At 37.4% G+C, this 12,087-nt stretch overlaps 1 protein-coding gene across 1 annotated transcript in view; it reads left to right on the plus strand.

The window, feature by feature from the left end:
* si:dkey-11f4.7 (piezo-type mechanosensitive ion channel component 2) overlaps window positions 1-12,087 on the plus strand; it is a 51,889-nt gene that overhangs the window by 23,836 nt on the left and 15,966 nt on the right. Inside the window, 15 exon segments of the mRNA XM_081703840.1 lie at window positions 175-216; window positions 1,265-1,297; window positions 1,407-1,510; window positions 1,719-1,882; window positions 2,496-2,672; window positions 2,897-3,043; window positions 4,221-4,421; window positions 4,559-4,763; window positions 5,050-5,151; window positions 5,291-5,456; window positions 6,237-6,480; window positions 6,908-7,004; window positions 8,602-8,761; window positions 8,860-8,949; window positions 9,207-9,304. Coding sequence (XP_081559966.1) covers window positions 175-216; window positions 1,265-1,297; window positions 1,407-1,510; window positions 1,719-1,882; window positions 2,496-2,672; window positions 2,897-3,043; window positions 4,221-4,421; window positions 4,559-4,763; window positions 5,050-5,151; window positions 5,291-5,456; window positions 6,237-6,480; window positions 6,908-7,004; window positions 8,602-8,761; window positions 8,860-8,949; window positions 9,207-9,304 — 2,030 coding nt within the window.

Raw genomic sequence — 12,087 nt, forward strand, 5'->3', positions numbered from 1 at the left:
GGCTTCTTAAACTCGGTGTCTCCTTATTATTAGTTTGGTTAAATATTCTACTAGAGCTTTGTCTTTGAAATTGTGTTTAAAAGTGCTTTTAACTATCAGCTAAAATTGTAGAAAATGTCAAATTTATAAAGACTATTATCATAATTTCTTGATTCTATACTTGTTTTAATCTAGAGAAGAAGAACTGAGAGAGACACTGGATGTGATAACAAATATGTAAGTTAATTGCCAGTGTATTTTGTATATATAACTTCTTAGTAAACATTTAAATGCAAATAAACATGTCGATTTCTACATATTTCTGTTCATATTTGAGTATATTTGTGAGGTGAAGATTTACTTTTACAATACTTTTGTACATGTTCTTTCTGTTACAATTTTACACTATTTTAAATCAAAAAACACTGTGTTTCAGTCCTTCAGAGTCTCAACATCCTTTTTGGTTGTCTGTTTATCACACTCTGTAGTCACAACCGTACTCTTCTGGCAAATCATAATGCATTCACACATTATATGAATCCATTTCACCAAACAAATGCAGTGAGTCACATACTGTAAACTAACAGTTAATGGTAATGGTTAATAGAAAATGAAAGTGTGTATAGTCTACTTCAAGCTTTGATTCTACAGGTCTATAGTCATTGCTCTTACCATTCTGAATATTAAATCAAGTCCTGTGAAGTAACACACTATATACATAGCTGTTTCACTAGAAACTTTGTTACTCTTGCTCAAGTAATGTTTTAGATGACTGTATTTGCTTCTGCTTAAGTCATTATTTTAATGTAACAGTACTATTATTTGGTAAGATTTCTGCTCTTCTACACACATCTGACTACAGCTGTACCTATTGTGGCATGTAAATGCTTTCATACAAATTTTATACAATTTTATTTATTTACAGTCTTCAGTTCTAACAGGGTTTTACAAGTATTATAATGTACAATCACGCAGCTTGGAAAAGAAATTAGGTGAATGCATTGCAGTTTATGGAATTGTAATTTTAAGTGTTACTCACATTACATAAAAATAACTGGTGGGGGAGTAGCTCAGTGGTTAAGGTACTGGACTTGTAACTGGATGGTTGTCAGTTCAAGTTCCAACTGTTGGGGCCCTGAGCAAGGAAGGTCCTTAACCCTCAAGTTGTACTCAGTTGTAATTGAAAGTCGCTTTGGATAAAAGTGTCAGATAAATGGTATCATCCTCTTTGCATTATCAAGAAATTGGTGTTTGTTTTAAAAGTGTATGTGTTCATTTGTTTCAGACTAAAAGACAACATTGAAAAAATCCAAAGACGGTAAATAATCCTTTTCCGCTGTGCTGTTTTTTCATATTAGTTCTCCATACTTGCTATGCTGTAATATTTGTAATACCATAAATTAACCTGTCTTAGTGCTGTGTGATAGGCTGGTTAAGGAGCAGTTAAGTGAAGAGGGGGACAATCTGTTGGATTGTACTGAGGAAAAACAAACATCAGTCAAAGAGGGGGCAGAGGAGACAGAAGGGGAGGGTAAGAAATTGATAAGAATCATAAATGACTGTAACTTCAAATCAACATAGTTTCACTGTGGTATTCCTGAGAACAGCATAATACTCAGGTTCAGCCACCAGAAAGATGAGGTGATATCAGACTTAAAGTGTGTGTGTGTGTGTGTGTGTGTGTGTGTGTGTGTGTGTGTGTGTGTGTGTGTGTGTGTGTGTGTGTATATTTGTTTTAGAACCAAAAGTAAACCCGTGGTTTTTAGTGGTGGATCGGACAGGTGTGTTAGTGCTTCATGTCTTGCTCTGGTGGAACAGGGGACAAGAGCTTTGTTGGAGGCTGCTGGAACTCCATAGCTTTAAGATAGTTGCTAGTGGCATCATCTGGATTAGCCTGAAGGAGGTACAAACACACACACACACACACACACACTAATTACAAATAATTTAATACAATGAAATAAAAAGATTAAAAAGCACCTTAATGTGTTAAAGCCTCAGAATATTTAAAACAAAATGGAGTGTTGAAAAATCAAGTAGACGTAGTGTTTTGTTTGTTTGTTTTTTGTTTTTGTTTTTTGGAAGAAAAGGAAACAAGCAAATTAATAATTATTGAAGAAAATTAATAAACAATTTAGTTTATTTTAAATCTTAAAATCTTTGATGTAGTTTATGTGATGTAAAGTCTACTGTTCCAATAAATAACAACAAAAACAACAAAAAACTCCAGCTAAAGCTCTGTGAGGGATTGATGGTGATCCATGAAAAAATGTATGTCACTGAAATTGTATTGAATTGGAACTGAAATTGTCCAAAACTTTTACACAAGTGAAATTAATGTGCAAAGTTGTTAATGCACACTCGACACCCCATGATGTGTAATTAAATGTCTGTATAGAAAAGTTGAGTAAATGATAAACATCCTCAATATTTAAACATCAAATGTACTTCCCAGTATTGCCAACATTGTTCTATGCAGTTATCAAGAAAAGGGGTTTGTCCTTTTTGTTTCCTAGGTTTCTCTGATGAACTGTGTGTTTGTGGTGCTGTGGACGTTTGCAGTGCCCTACTCAATGCTGCGGCCTGCAGCAGCTGCTGTGTCCTCTGGGTGGGCCTGTGTGATAGTCGTGTGTAAAATGATGTACCAGCTAAAATTCATCAAGCCATCTGAGTACTCCATTAACTGCACCACTGTGAGCTGGTTTTCTGCTTTGTGTTGTTGCTTTCTCACTAGCTTTGCAAAGGTTTTCATTTTCAAGTTGTTTTTTTTTGTTTGTTTGTTTGTGTTTTTGCCAAATATACGATTTATTTTTCTGAAAAAAATGAAAAACATTTTCTGAAAAAAATGAAAAAATATATAATCCACTATTTTATGCAAGCACTTTTCAGTATATTATGGTAAAATGCTTTGTTTAAGGGATTGCTGAATTCCAGTGGGAGCTGGTATGATAGGAACATGGGTCAGCTTTTGCAAAAGTCGGTGTTGTATGTCAAACCAGTGGATCCAGCTCTTTGGGTTGGGGCTCTAAAAAAGTGCGAGGACTCCATCCTGCCATGCCTACAGGTATTCTGTGCAATTTTCACACACATTAAACACTAAAATATACTTCAGAATTGCATTTAAAGTAATGTTTCAGAATTAAATTCCTAGTACCGAGTATAACATAATCTGCATATATAATTATGCAACTTTTAAAAGTTTTGATTTTTACTTTATACAGTAGTTTAACTTCCACATTTTGCTAGCAAATTGGTGTCTGATGTAATTCGTGTTGTGTTACAATGTCAAGTTTTATGTCATAGTAACCAGTACTGCTCTTGAAATAAAAAAAAGTTTAATTTTTTTTTCACATTTACATTTTAAGCATAACATTATTGTAGTGATATGGAGGGCAAGGCAGGATGCAGAGACAGGCTGTGGTTTAAACGATACAGACGTTTATTGACAAAATAATGAACTAAACTTAAAACACTTGATGAATGATACTACGCTGACAGATTAATATACAACAAACGGCAAAACACAGTAGAGTGGAACAAGCATAGAAGCTTGTGCAACACAGGGTCAAACACAGACAAAACTGATAACCGAACCAGACCTTAAATACACACACTAACAAGCACGATAAAGAAGGACAGGCGTGACACACGACCAATTAATAAGGGAGGGGTGTGGCGATGTACACACACACACACACAGACATGGGGAGGAGTCGAGGAGGAGAGGTCTGTGCCGTGACAATAATCTTAGATTAATTTAGTTTAAAAAGAAAAGAAGAGCTATGCATTAGTTTCCATGCCTGTCATTTGCATGTACCCAGAGGTAATAGATACGAAAACACATTTATGTGCTATACACCTTGGAATGCTATGTGCTTAACGTAACACTATAAAACTGATTTCTTGGTTTAATTAGTAAGCAATTAACAAAGAAATTTCACAAATTTCAGCTGTCAATTGCTTATCTCTTTAAGTTAGTTAAAGAGCAATATCGGTGTTTGGCAATGTCGGTATTGAATGTTATGTTCAATCCATTAATATTAAGATATAATTGCAGCACCTATACCAAAAGGTATATTTTGTTATAATTTGTTTTTAATCATGAATTAATATAATGAACAATTGAATAAAGAATTGTAAATCACTTCCTTTGTTGTGTTTTGGGGGTTTCAGACCTCTTTTGAATTACATATAAAAGTGTGAACTCATGTCATTGTTTTGATGTGTGAATGTGTGTGTAGGATCATCTGTTGATACTAGGTCTCCTAGTGTTTGACGTGACTGTGCATCGGCACCAGCTCTACTATCGTCTCCATGACAACCTGCGAACTCCACCCAGGGGCACCATTTTAAAGAATGTGACATGGCAGCAACTGGATCATGGTGTTGTGCCCTGTTTCAAATACTTCTGCAATTATTTCTTCTACAAGTTTGGTCTTGAGGTATCACAAATATGCATTCAGTCCTGAAGCACATTTGTAGTTATTTATAGACATTAATATAAGATGTGCATGTGTTTGTGCATATGAAATGAATGTTGCATTTTATTCATCAATCCACCTATCTTTTATTGTGTTAGATGTCTTTTGTGGTGGCAGTGAATGTGATTGGCCAGCGGATGGATTTCTACGCCCTTCTACATTCGTTTGCTCTGATCATGGTTTTAGCACGTCGTCGCAGGAAAGCTATTGGGGAGTTGTGGCCCAAATACTGCTGTTTTACTGCCAACCTCATGGTTTTGCAGTACCTGCTGTGCATTGGCCTGCCTCCTGCACTCTGTGCTGGTAAATCCCATGGTATTTATTGATGAGCAACATTTGATTATTGTAGCATTGAAAAGGAAACCATTGAAATTAAACAGTGTGCTACCAACAACACATTACAGTTACAGAGCAGTGACATGAAACTTTTAAAACTTTTTAAAAGTTCACTATTCCAATATATAGAGTGGACATTACTGGAAATTGCTCAGTAAAGGATAAAAAATAAATTGTTAGATGCACATTCTTTCTGTGCTTTCTATTGCTGGATCAACAAAATCATTTATGTAATGTGTATGGTGTGCTGCAGATTATCCCTGGAGGAAATCATCTCAGGCTTTCACCTCTAATCTGATAAAGTGGCTGTATCTTCCAGACTATGCTATGCAGCCTAACCCCACCTTCATCCTTTGTGAGTCTGGCTGACACAACTTGCATTGCTATCTCTTGGTTATTTTGCAGTCAGTCAGTTTATTTGGTGATTTCTGTGCACCTTATTCACCCATCTTTTCTCTCTTATTTACCTCTTTGACTCTACATATCCTTCACAGATGACTTCTTGTTGTTGTTGGTAGCCTGTCAACAGTGGCAGGTGTTTAAAGATGAGAATAAGGCCTCTGTCAGAATCCTGGCAGGGGAAAATGTGGAGATCAGTAGAAATCTAGACTCCCGGTCACTTCAACAATACACATCAGTTGGCAATTTCCTGCACTACAGGTTTGTATATGCATACACCTCTGCTAGTTGAGCCTAGTATTGCACATCCTCAGCTCATTAGATTAAAAACTGTGACAGTGAGGAGGCTAAGCAGGATGTAGGGACGAGTCGTAGAAACAGAATGACATGTTTATTCCAACAAATAACAAGACGACGTAGCTTGTAGAATATCGTGTTAAACACTGACAACATTCACACTTAAACAAGAGACTTATATACACGCACCACACTAATTGGCACTTAAGATCAGCAAGTCATGTTTGTTGGCAGTTGAGTTTTGATCTTTAAGAAAATTATTCTGTTATAAATCTAAAATGGACGTTTCTTTTGATGTGCATCGTTTCATGGTGTGTGTGTGTAGACAGTGCTATGATCTGGGGTTGCTGCAGTTGGTCAGGTCTAGGTTCAGCAACGTTATGTGCCCAAAGAATGAGGTCAGCTGACTACCTGAGTATACTGAACGACCAGATTATTCCATCAATGGATTTTTTTCTTCCCTAATGGCAAGGGCATATTCAAAGATGACAATGCCAGGGCTCAAATTGTGAAAGAGTGGTTCAGGGAGCATAAGACATCATTTTCACACATGAATCGGCCACCACAGAGTCCAGACCTGAACCCCATTGAGAATCTTTGCGATGTGCTTGTTGGCAGTTCAGTTTTGATCTTTAAGAAAATGATTCTGTTAAAAACCTAAAATGGACATTTCTTTTGAAGTGCATCTATTCATGGTGTGTGTGTGTGTGTGTGTGTGTGTGTGTGTGTGTGTGTGTGTTTCAGGTCATATCTTGACATGATGAAGGTCTTTGTATTCAGTTACTTTTTCTGGTTGGTCTTGTGTCTTGTTTTTATCACCGGCACTACGCGTATTAACATCTTCTGCCTGGGCTACCTGGTGGCCTGCTTCTACTTCATGCTCTTCGGAGACACTGTGCTGCTGCAGCCTGTACGAAACATACTGAGAGTCTGGGACTGCCTGATTGCTTATACATCTGTGGTCATTTGCTTGAAAAATTTGCTCTCAGTAAGTAATTAATAATCTCAGCCTAATTGAACTATGTTGCAATGGTGGGAGTTTTATCGTTTGGCTGAAGTTTACTTTGTTTACATCATAATTCTACCAATTGCATTTTTGGAGTTTGTGCATCCACCATTTTTTGTGGGTAGGGTTTTGATGACTTGTACAGATGTTTCCTCTATCCTCTGAAACCTTTAGCACATTGGCATAAACTAGCATTATCTTCTTATTAATTTGTACATAATAGTAGATTTATTGAACAAATAATAACTTGTAAATGATTGTGCATATGCACGAGCGTGTGTGTGCTTGTGTATGTGTGTGTGTGTGTATTTGTGTGCATGTGTGTGTGTGTGTGTGTGCGTGTGTATGTGTGTGTGTGTGTGTGTGTGTGTGTGTGTGTGTGTGTGTGTGTGTGTGTGTGTGTGTGTAGCTGGGATCCTGTGCATACCTGGACAATCTACTGAAGAATGGCTGTTGGTTCATTCAGGCTTTCAGCATGTTCTGCACTATTAAAGGCTACGATGTGCGTAAGTGACTGCATTGTGTTACTGTGTTAGTGCTATAACACACTGCCTGGCCAAAACAAAGGTCACCACCTGGATTTAACTAAGCAAATACGTAATAGCCTCCCGTTGGATAATTACTGCACGGTTGATTATGTTTCAGCTGGCAACAAGTTATTTAACCATATAACTTGTCCATGCAGTGAGTAGCTTTTCATTTGTTAAACAACCATGTCGAAAGACACATCCTGTGGTTGTGGAAAAGATGTTAATCTGTTTCAGAAGGGTCAAATTATTGGCACGCATCAAGCAGAGAAAACATCTAAGGAGATTGCTGAAACTACTAAAATCGGGTTAAGAACTGTCCAACACATTATTAAAAAGTGGAAGGACAGTGGGGAAACATCATCTTCAAGGAAGGAATGTGGTCAGAAAAAAATCTTGAATGATCGTGATCGGCAATCACTTAAACATGTGGTGAAATCAAATCACAGAAAAACAACAGTAGAACTCAGGGATAATAATGAAAGTAAGAGCATTTCCACACACACAATGTGAAGGGAACTCAAGGGATTGGGACTAAACAGCTGTGTAGCCTTAAGAAAACCACTTGTCAGTGAGGCTAACCAGCAAAAGCAACTTCAATTTGCTAGGGAGCATAAAGATTGGACTCTGGAGCAAAGAAAGTCATGTGGTCTGATGAGTCCAGATTTATGCTGTTCCAGATTGATGGGCACATCAGGGTAAGAAGAGAGGCGGCTGAAGTGATGCACCCATCATGCCTAGTGCCTACCCTACAAGCCTGTGGGGACAGTGCTATGATCTGGGGTTGCTGCAGTTGGTCAGGTCTAGGTTCAGCAACATTATGTGCCCGAAGAATGAGGTCAGCTGATTACCTGAATATACTGAATGACCAGGTTATTCCATCAATGGATTTTTTTCTTCCCTGATGGCATGGGCATATTCCAAGATGACAATGCCAGGATTCATCAGGCTCAAATTGTGAAAGAGTGGTTCAGGGAGCATAAGACATCATTTTCACACATGGATTGGCCACCAATGTTTCCTGAGTTAGGATAATTACCTTCAGAATTTACTTCCTCTCTGATTTTTCTGTTTCTTAATTTTTTTATGATTTTAAAATTTGATTTCAAAAGTATAAATTGTATCTAAAACATTTTTTTTTTCAAGAAAATTGAGTAGCCCAAGATTTTATGAATAATAGAAATTGCAATTACCAAAACATCTAATAACTTTTAAAAAATCAGCATGACCAATAAAACGTGATTTTATTTTAATGTATTTAAATGATGGCTTATTGCCATATAAACCATTTGCTGAAGCCTCTTCTGCTCCTCCATCAAGGCATGCAGAGCCCACTAAATAGTAGTGCAGAGACTTGCATGTGATGGTCACACTTTCTTTTGTGTTCCTCTCTGTTAGTGTAGTGTATCTGTTTGTGTGTGTGTGTGTGTGTGTGTGTGTGTGTGTGTGCGTGTGTGTGTGTGCGTGTGTGTGTGCTGTCTTGTGAATGATAAATGCTTATATGGATGCAGATATGGATGTCTATATGCATGTCTTTATGTATATTGTGTTTGTATGTATGTTTGTGTGAATGTAGCTGAACCTAACGATGAATGTGAGCTGCCAGAGGGAGAAGCCGGTATCGTGTGGGATGCAATTTGTTTTACTGTGCTGCTGGTTCAAAGGAGAATATTCCTCAGCTACTACTTCTTATATGTTGTGTCTGATTTAAGAGCCTCTAAGATCCTTGCCTCTAGGTGAGAACATAGCTTACAAATGTATTATCAGACTTTATTTTCAGATTTCCTGATCTAAGCTGCTATAAGAGTTGTATTACTGTCTTTGTATGTTAAAGGGGTGCAGAGCTATTTGAAGCCAAGGTGAAAAAACGTGTGGCAGCTAGACTAGAGATGGAGAAGAAATCTGTGGCACTGCTCAAGAAACAGTATGTGTCTGTGTTTGTGTGTGTGTGTGTGTGTGTGTGTGTGTGTGGTGTGCGTACATATGTGCGTGTCTGTGTGTGTTTGTATGTATGTATGTGTGTGTATGTGTGTGTCCTTGTGTCTGTGCATGCATGTCCTTTTGAGCATGCATGTGTGTGTGTGTATATCTGCATCTTTTTTGGGGGGGGGGCAATATGGGGTAATGGGGTTAATATGGGGTAATGTTATTTATAAAGGATGCTGCATGTTTGTATTCTAGAATGGAGAAAATCAAGTCAAAGCAAAAGGCTCAACCCATACAGGAAGCCCCATCATCCACTGTCGAGTTTGGTCCCACAAGTGACACAAATATGAAAGGTAACCAGATATGTTGCCACTGCATTAAACACATTTACAGTTTGAATAAATGTTGGGAATGGAGTTTTTAATTTTACAAGGCTAGCTCATCAATTAGTAGCCTCTACATCCTATTACTGATAATTTTATAATTTTCCTTTGACTGTATATAGCAGATTGCAGTCTACACGCAATCATTTCCACACCTTAAAACCGATTATTTCACATGGTTTAGATGTCATGCGATGGTCGTGTCGATGGAGTGGGATCCCTAGACAAGTCCCCTTAATCAAACCGGTCTTTATTAACATGACAGATACAAACCGAAAATAACAACACGATGAACAGATTAAGATTCACAAAACTGTAACCATACAATGACCAGCTACATTATGCGACACTTGTGGTAACTTACGATATGTAGTACACACTGAGTTAAACACAAACACTAGACAGCACAATAGGGTTTTAAATACACATGTTAACAATGAACATAACTACAAACAGATGTGACATGGACAATTAACACACCATGGCTGTGACGATGGACAGACACACACGGGGAGGAGTCTAGGAGAGTGGGCCGTATTGTGACATGTCAATGCATCTAATATTTTACATGTTGGAATTATTTATCACTGCTGTTTTTTGTTGTTGTTGTTTTTTTTTTTAGAAAAGTCATTAGCAAGAGCTGGCCATTCAGTGGCAATATTCACAGACCTCTTTACTTACACCCACTCATCCTGTCAGTTAAATTAGTGGAACATTTTACCTCAAGGCTTAACGAATACATTACTACTATAGCTGCACTAAAAACAAGTCTGCCCCTAGACGTTTTAAAGCCTTATGGAGAAACCCAACCACCACTTTGAAATTAAAAAGAGATTTAGAGAAAGCTGAACCAAAATGAAGGCAAAGTAAGCTTATAGTTCACTATGACATTTATAAAAAATTGTCTGAAATCAAGTTACTTGAAGCTGAGAGAATCAAGTTAAAATAGCTAGGAAGACCTACTTTTCAAGTCTAAATGACAATCATTAAGACAACCCTGAATAGCTCTTTACCGCAATATATATGTTGATTAGCAACATTCCCTGTGCCTTATCAGAACTCCTAAATAACAAATGTGATGGTTTTGCTGACTTTTGTTTTGGTAAAATACTTTCCATTAGCCAAAGCACTGCAAATGTTCTGGTCCACGGAATTGCAAGAACCACTATGTCAGCATTCTCGTCAATTAATCATGAAACACTAAGTGTTTTCACTTATCAACACGAGCAGCTGACCTCTCAGTCTTATATCTAGTATCAAGGGATATTCTGGGCATCATCTATCAGTCACTTCAACAAAGACTTATTTAAATGAGATATTCCACCCTGGATTTCAGGCTCATCACAGCACAACAACAATTCCTAATGATTTTAGATTGATTCAAAATGCAGGTAGCCTATTTATACTGGATCTTTTAGATCGTAGTGACTTCAAGCTACTAGGTTATCACCACAAAACTGGGTTGGCCTCTCCAGCTTTACTTTAGATTGGTTCCAGTCATGAATATTATGTTTCACTTGTTTCACTGTGGTGAGAATTTTGATGAACACGATTAAAAGACAATATTTCACCTGACAGCTGCATTGACTACCTGTGTCTTTCAAAATTGATTTTAAGATACTCATGACGACCTTTAAATGCCTTAATGGTCTTACATCATTATACTTCAATGAGGTTTTATTAGGTGTAGTAGTAGCAGTAACATGCTAGCCATACCCGCTACCTGACTACAGAGTGGTGAGGCAGCCTTTTATCGCTATGACTCTAGGCTATTCATTTCCCTTCCTAGGGACCTGGGGGCTCTTAATCTAGGTACATGTAAAGGAAAGGGGCTAAAACCTGTCTGTTCAGATCAGCTTTTAACTAACCTGTAATTAATGTTTTGTGTACATTTCTGCACTAAATTAAAACTTCCTGTAGTTGTAGTTTATTTGATTATATTTTATTTTTGTAAAATAACATTTTGTAGCTTTGTTTAAAAAGTGTATCAAACAAAGCTTACTATTATTATTATAGCTGTTGCTGTTGTTGTTGTTGGTGGTGGTGGTATTGTTGTTATCAACAATATGCAGAATATCGGTCAGTTTTCATATTTTCCTATGATTAATTACTGTTCTTTAACATGCGTGAACAAAGGACTGAAAGGATAAATGTTTTCCAGGGGAGAATGATCAGGGGAAATGGTGGAAGCCGTGGGTGTCTCACACTTCTGGTGAGTATATACCTTTCGACCTTTCACCTTCATTTTTAATCCAGTTCCTGGTCTCCATTTGGACTTCCTCTACAATACAGAGGAAGACATATACATCCTGGGAGGGGAGTGTCATGCTTTTCCACACATGAAACCAGCTGCCACAGTTTTTTTTCAAGCTGCCAATGACAATAGCATTGGGAAACTTTGCCATGCTTAGACTGAGCACTGACTGCTCTACTACTGTGTACACATGACCCAAGCACCCACAACTGGCTAGTGTTGCACTGATCCAATATAAGAAATGTGAAATATGGACTCCCGGGTGGTATTGTTGAGCTCTCTAGCAATCTTCAGATGATAGGACAATAACCACTAGTGAGCCCTAAATCACTTATAAGGTAATAAATAAGTGATAAGTGAAGGTAATAAAACAAACATACCCAGCCTAGATTAGAATGAAAGAAAACAATCTCAACTCTTAATCCACAAAATATTTTCAGATATTATTGTGTCTCATGTATCATTAAATGTATCATGTTCAGTAAAAAAGTCTGATTCT

The sequence above is a fragment of the Electrophorus electricus genome, chromosome 20, assembly GCF_041902795.1.
Source record: "Electrophorus electricus isolate QZ-2024a chromosome 20, ASM4190279v1, whole genome shotgun sequence".
NCBI lineage: Eukaryota > Metazoa > Chordata > Actinopteri > Gymnotiformes > Gymnotidae > Electrophorus > Electrophorus electricus.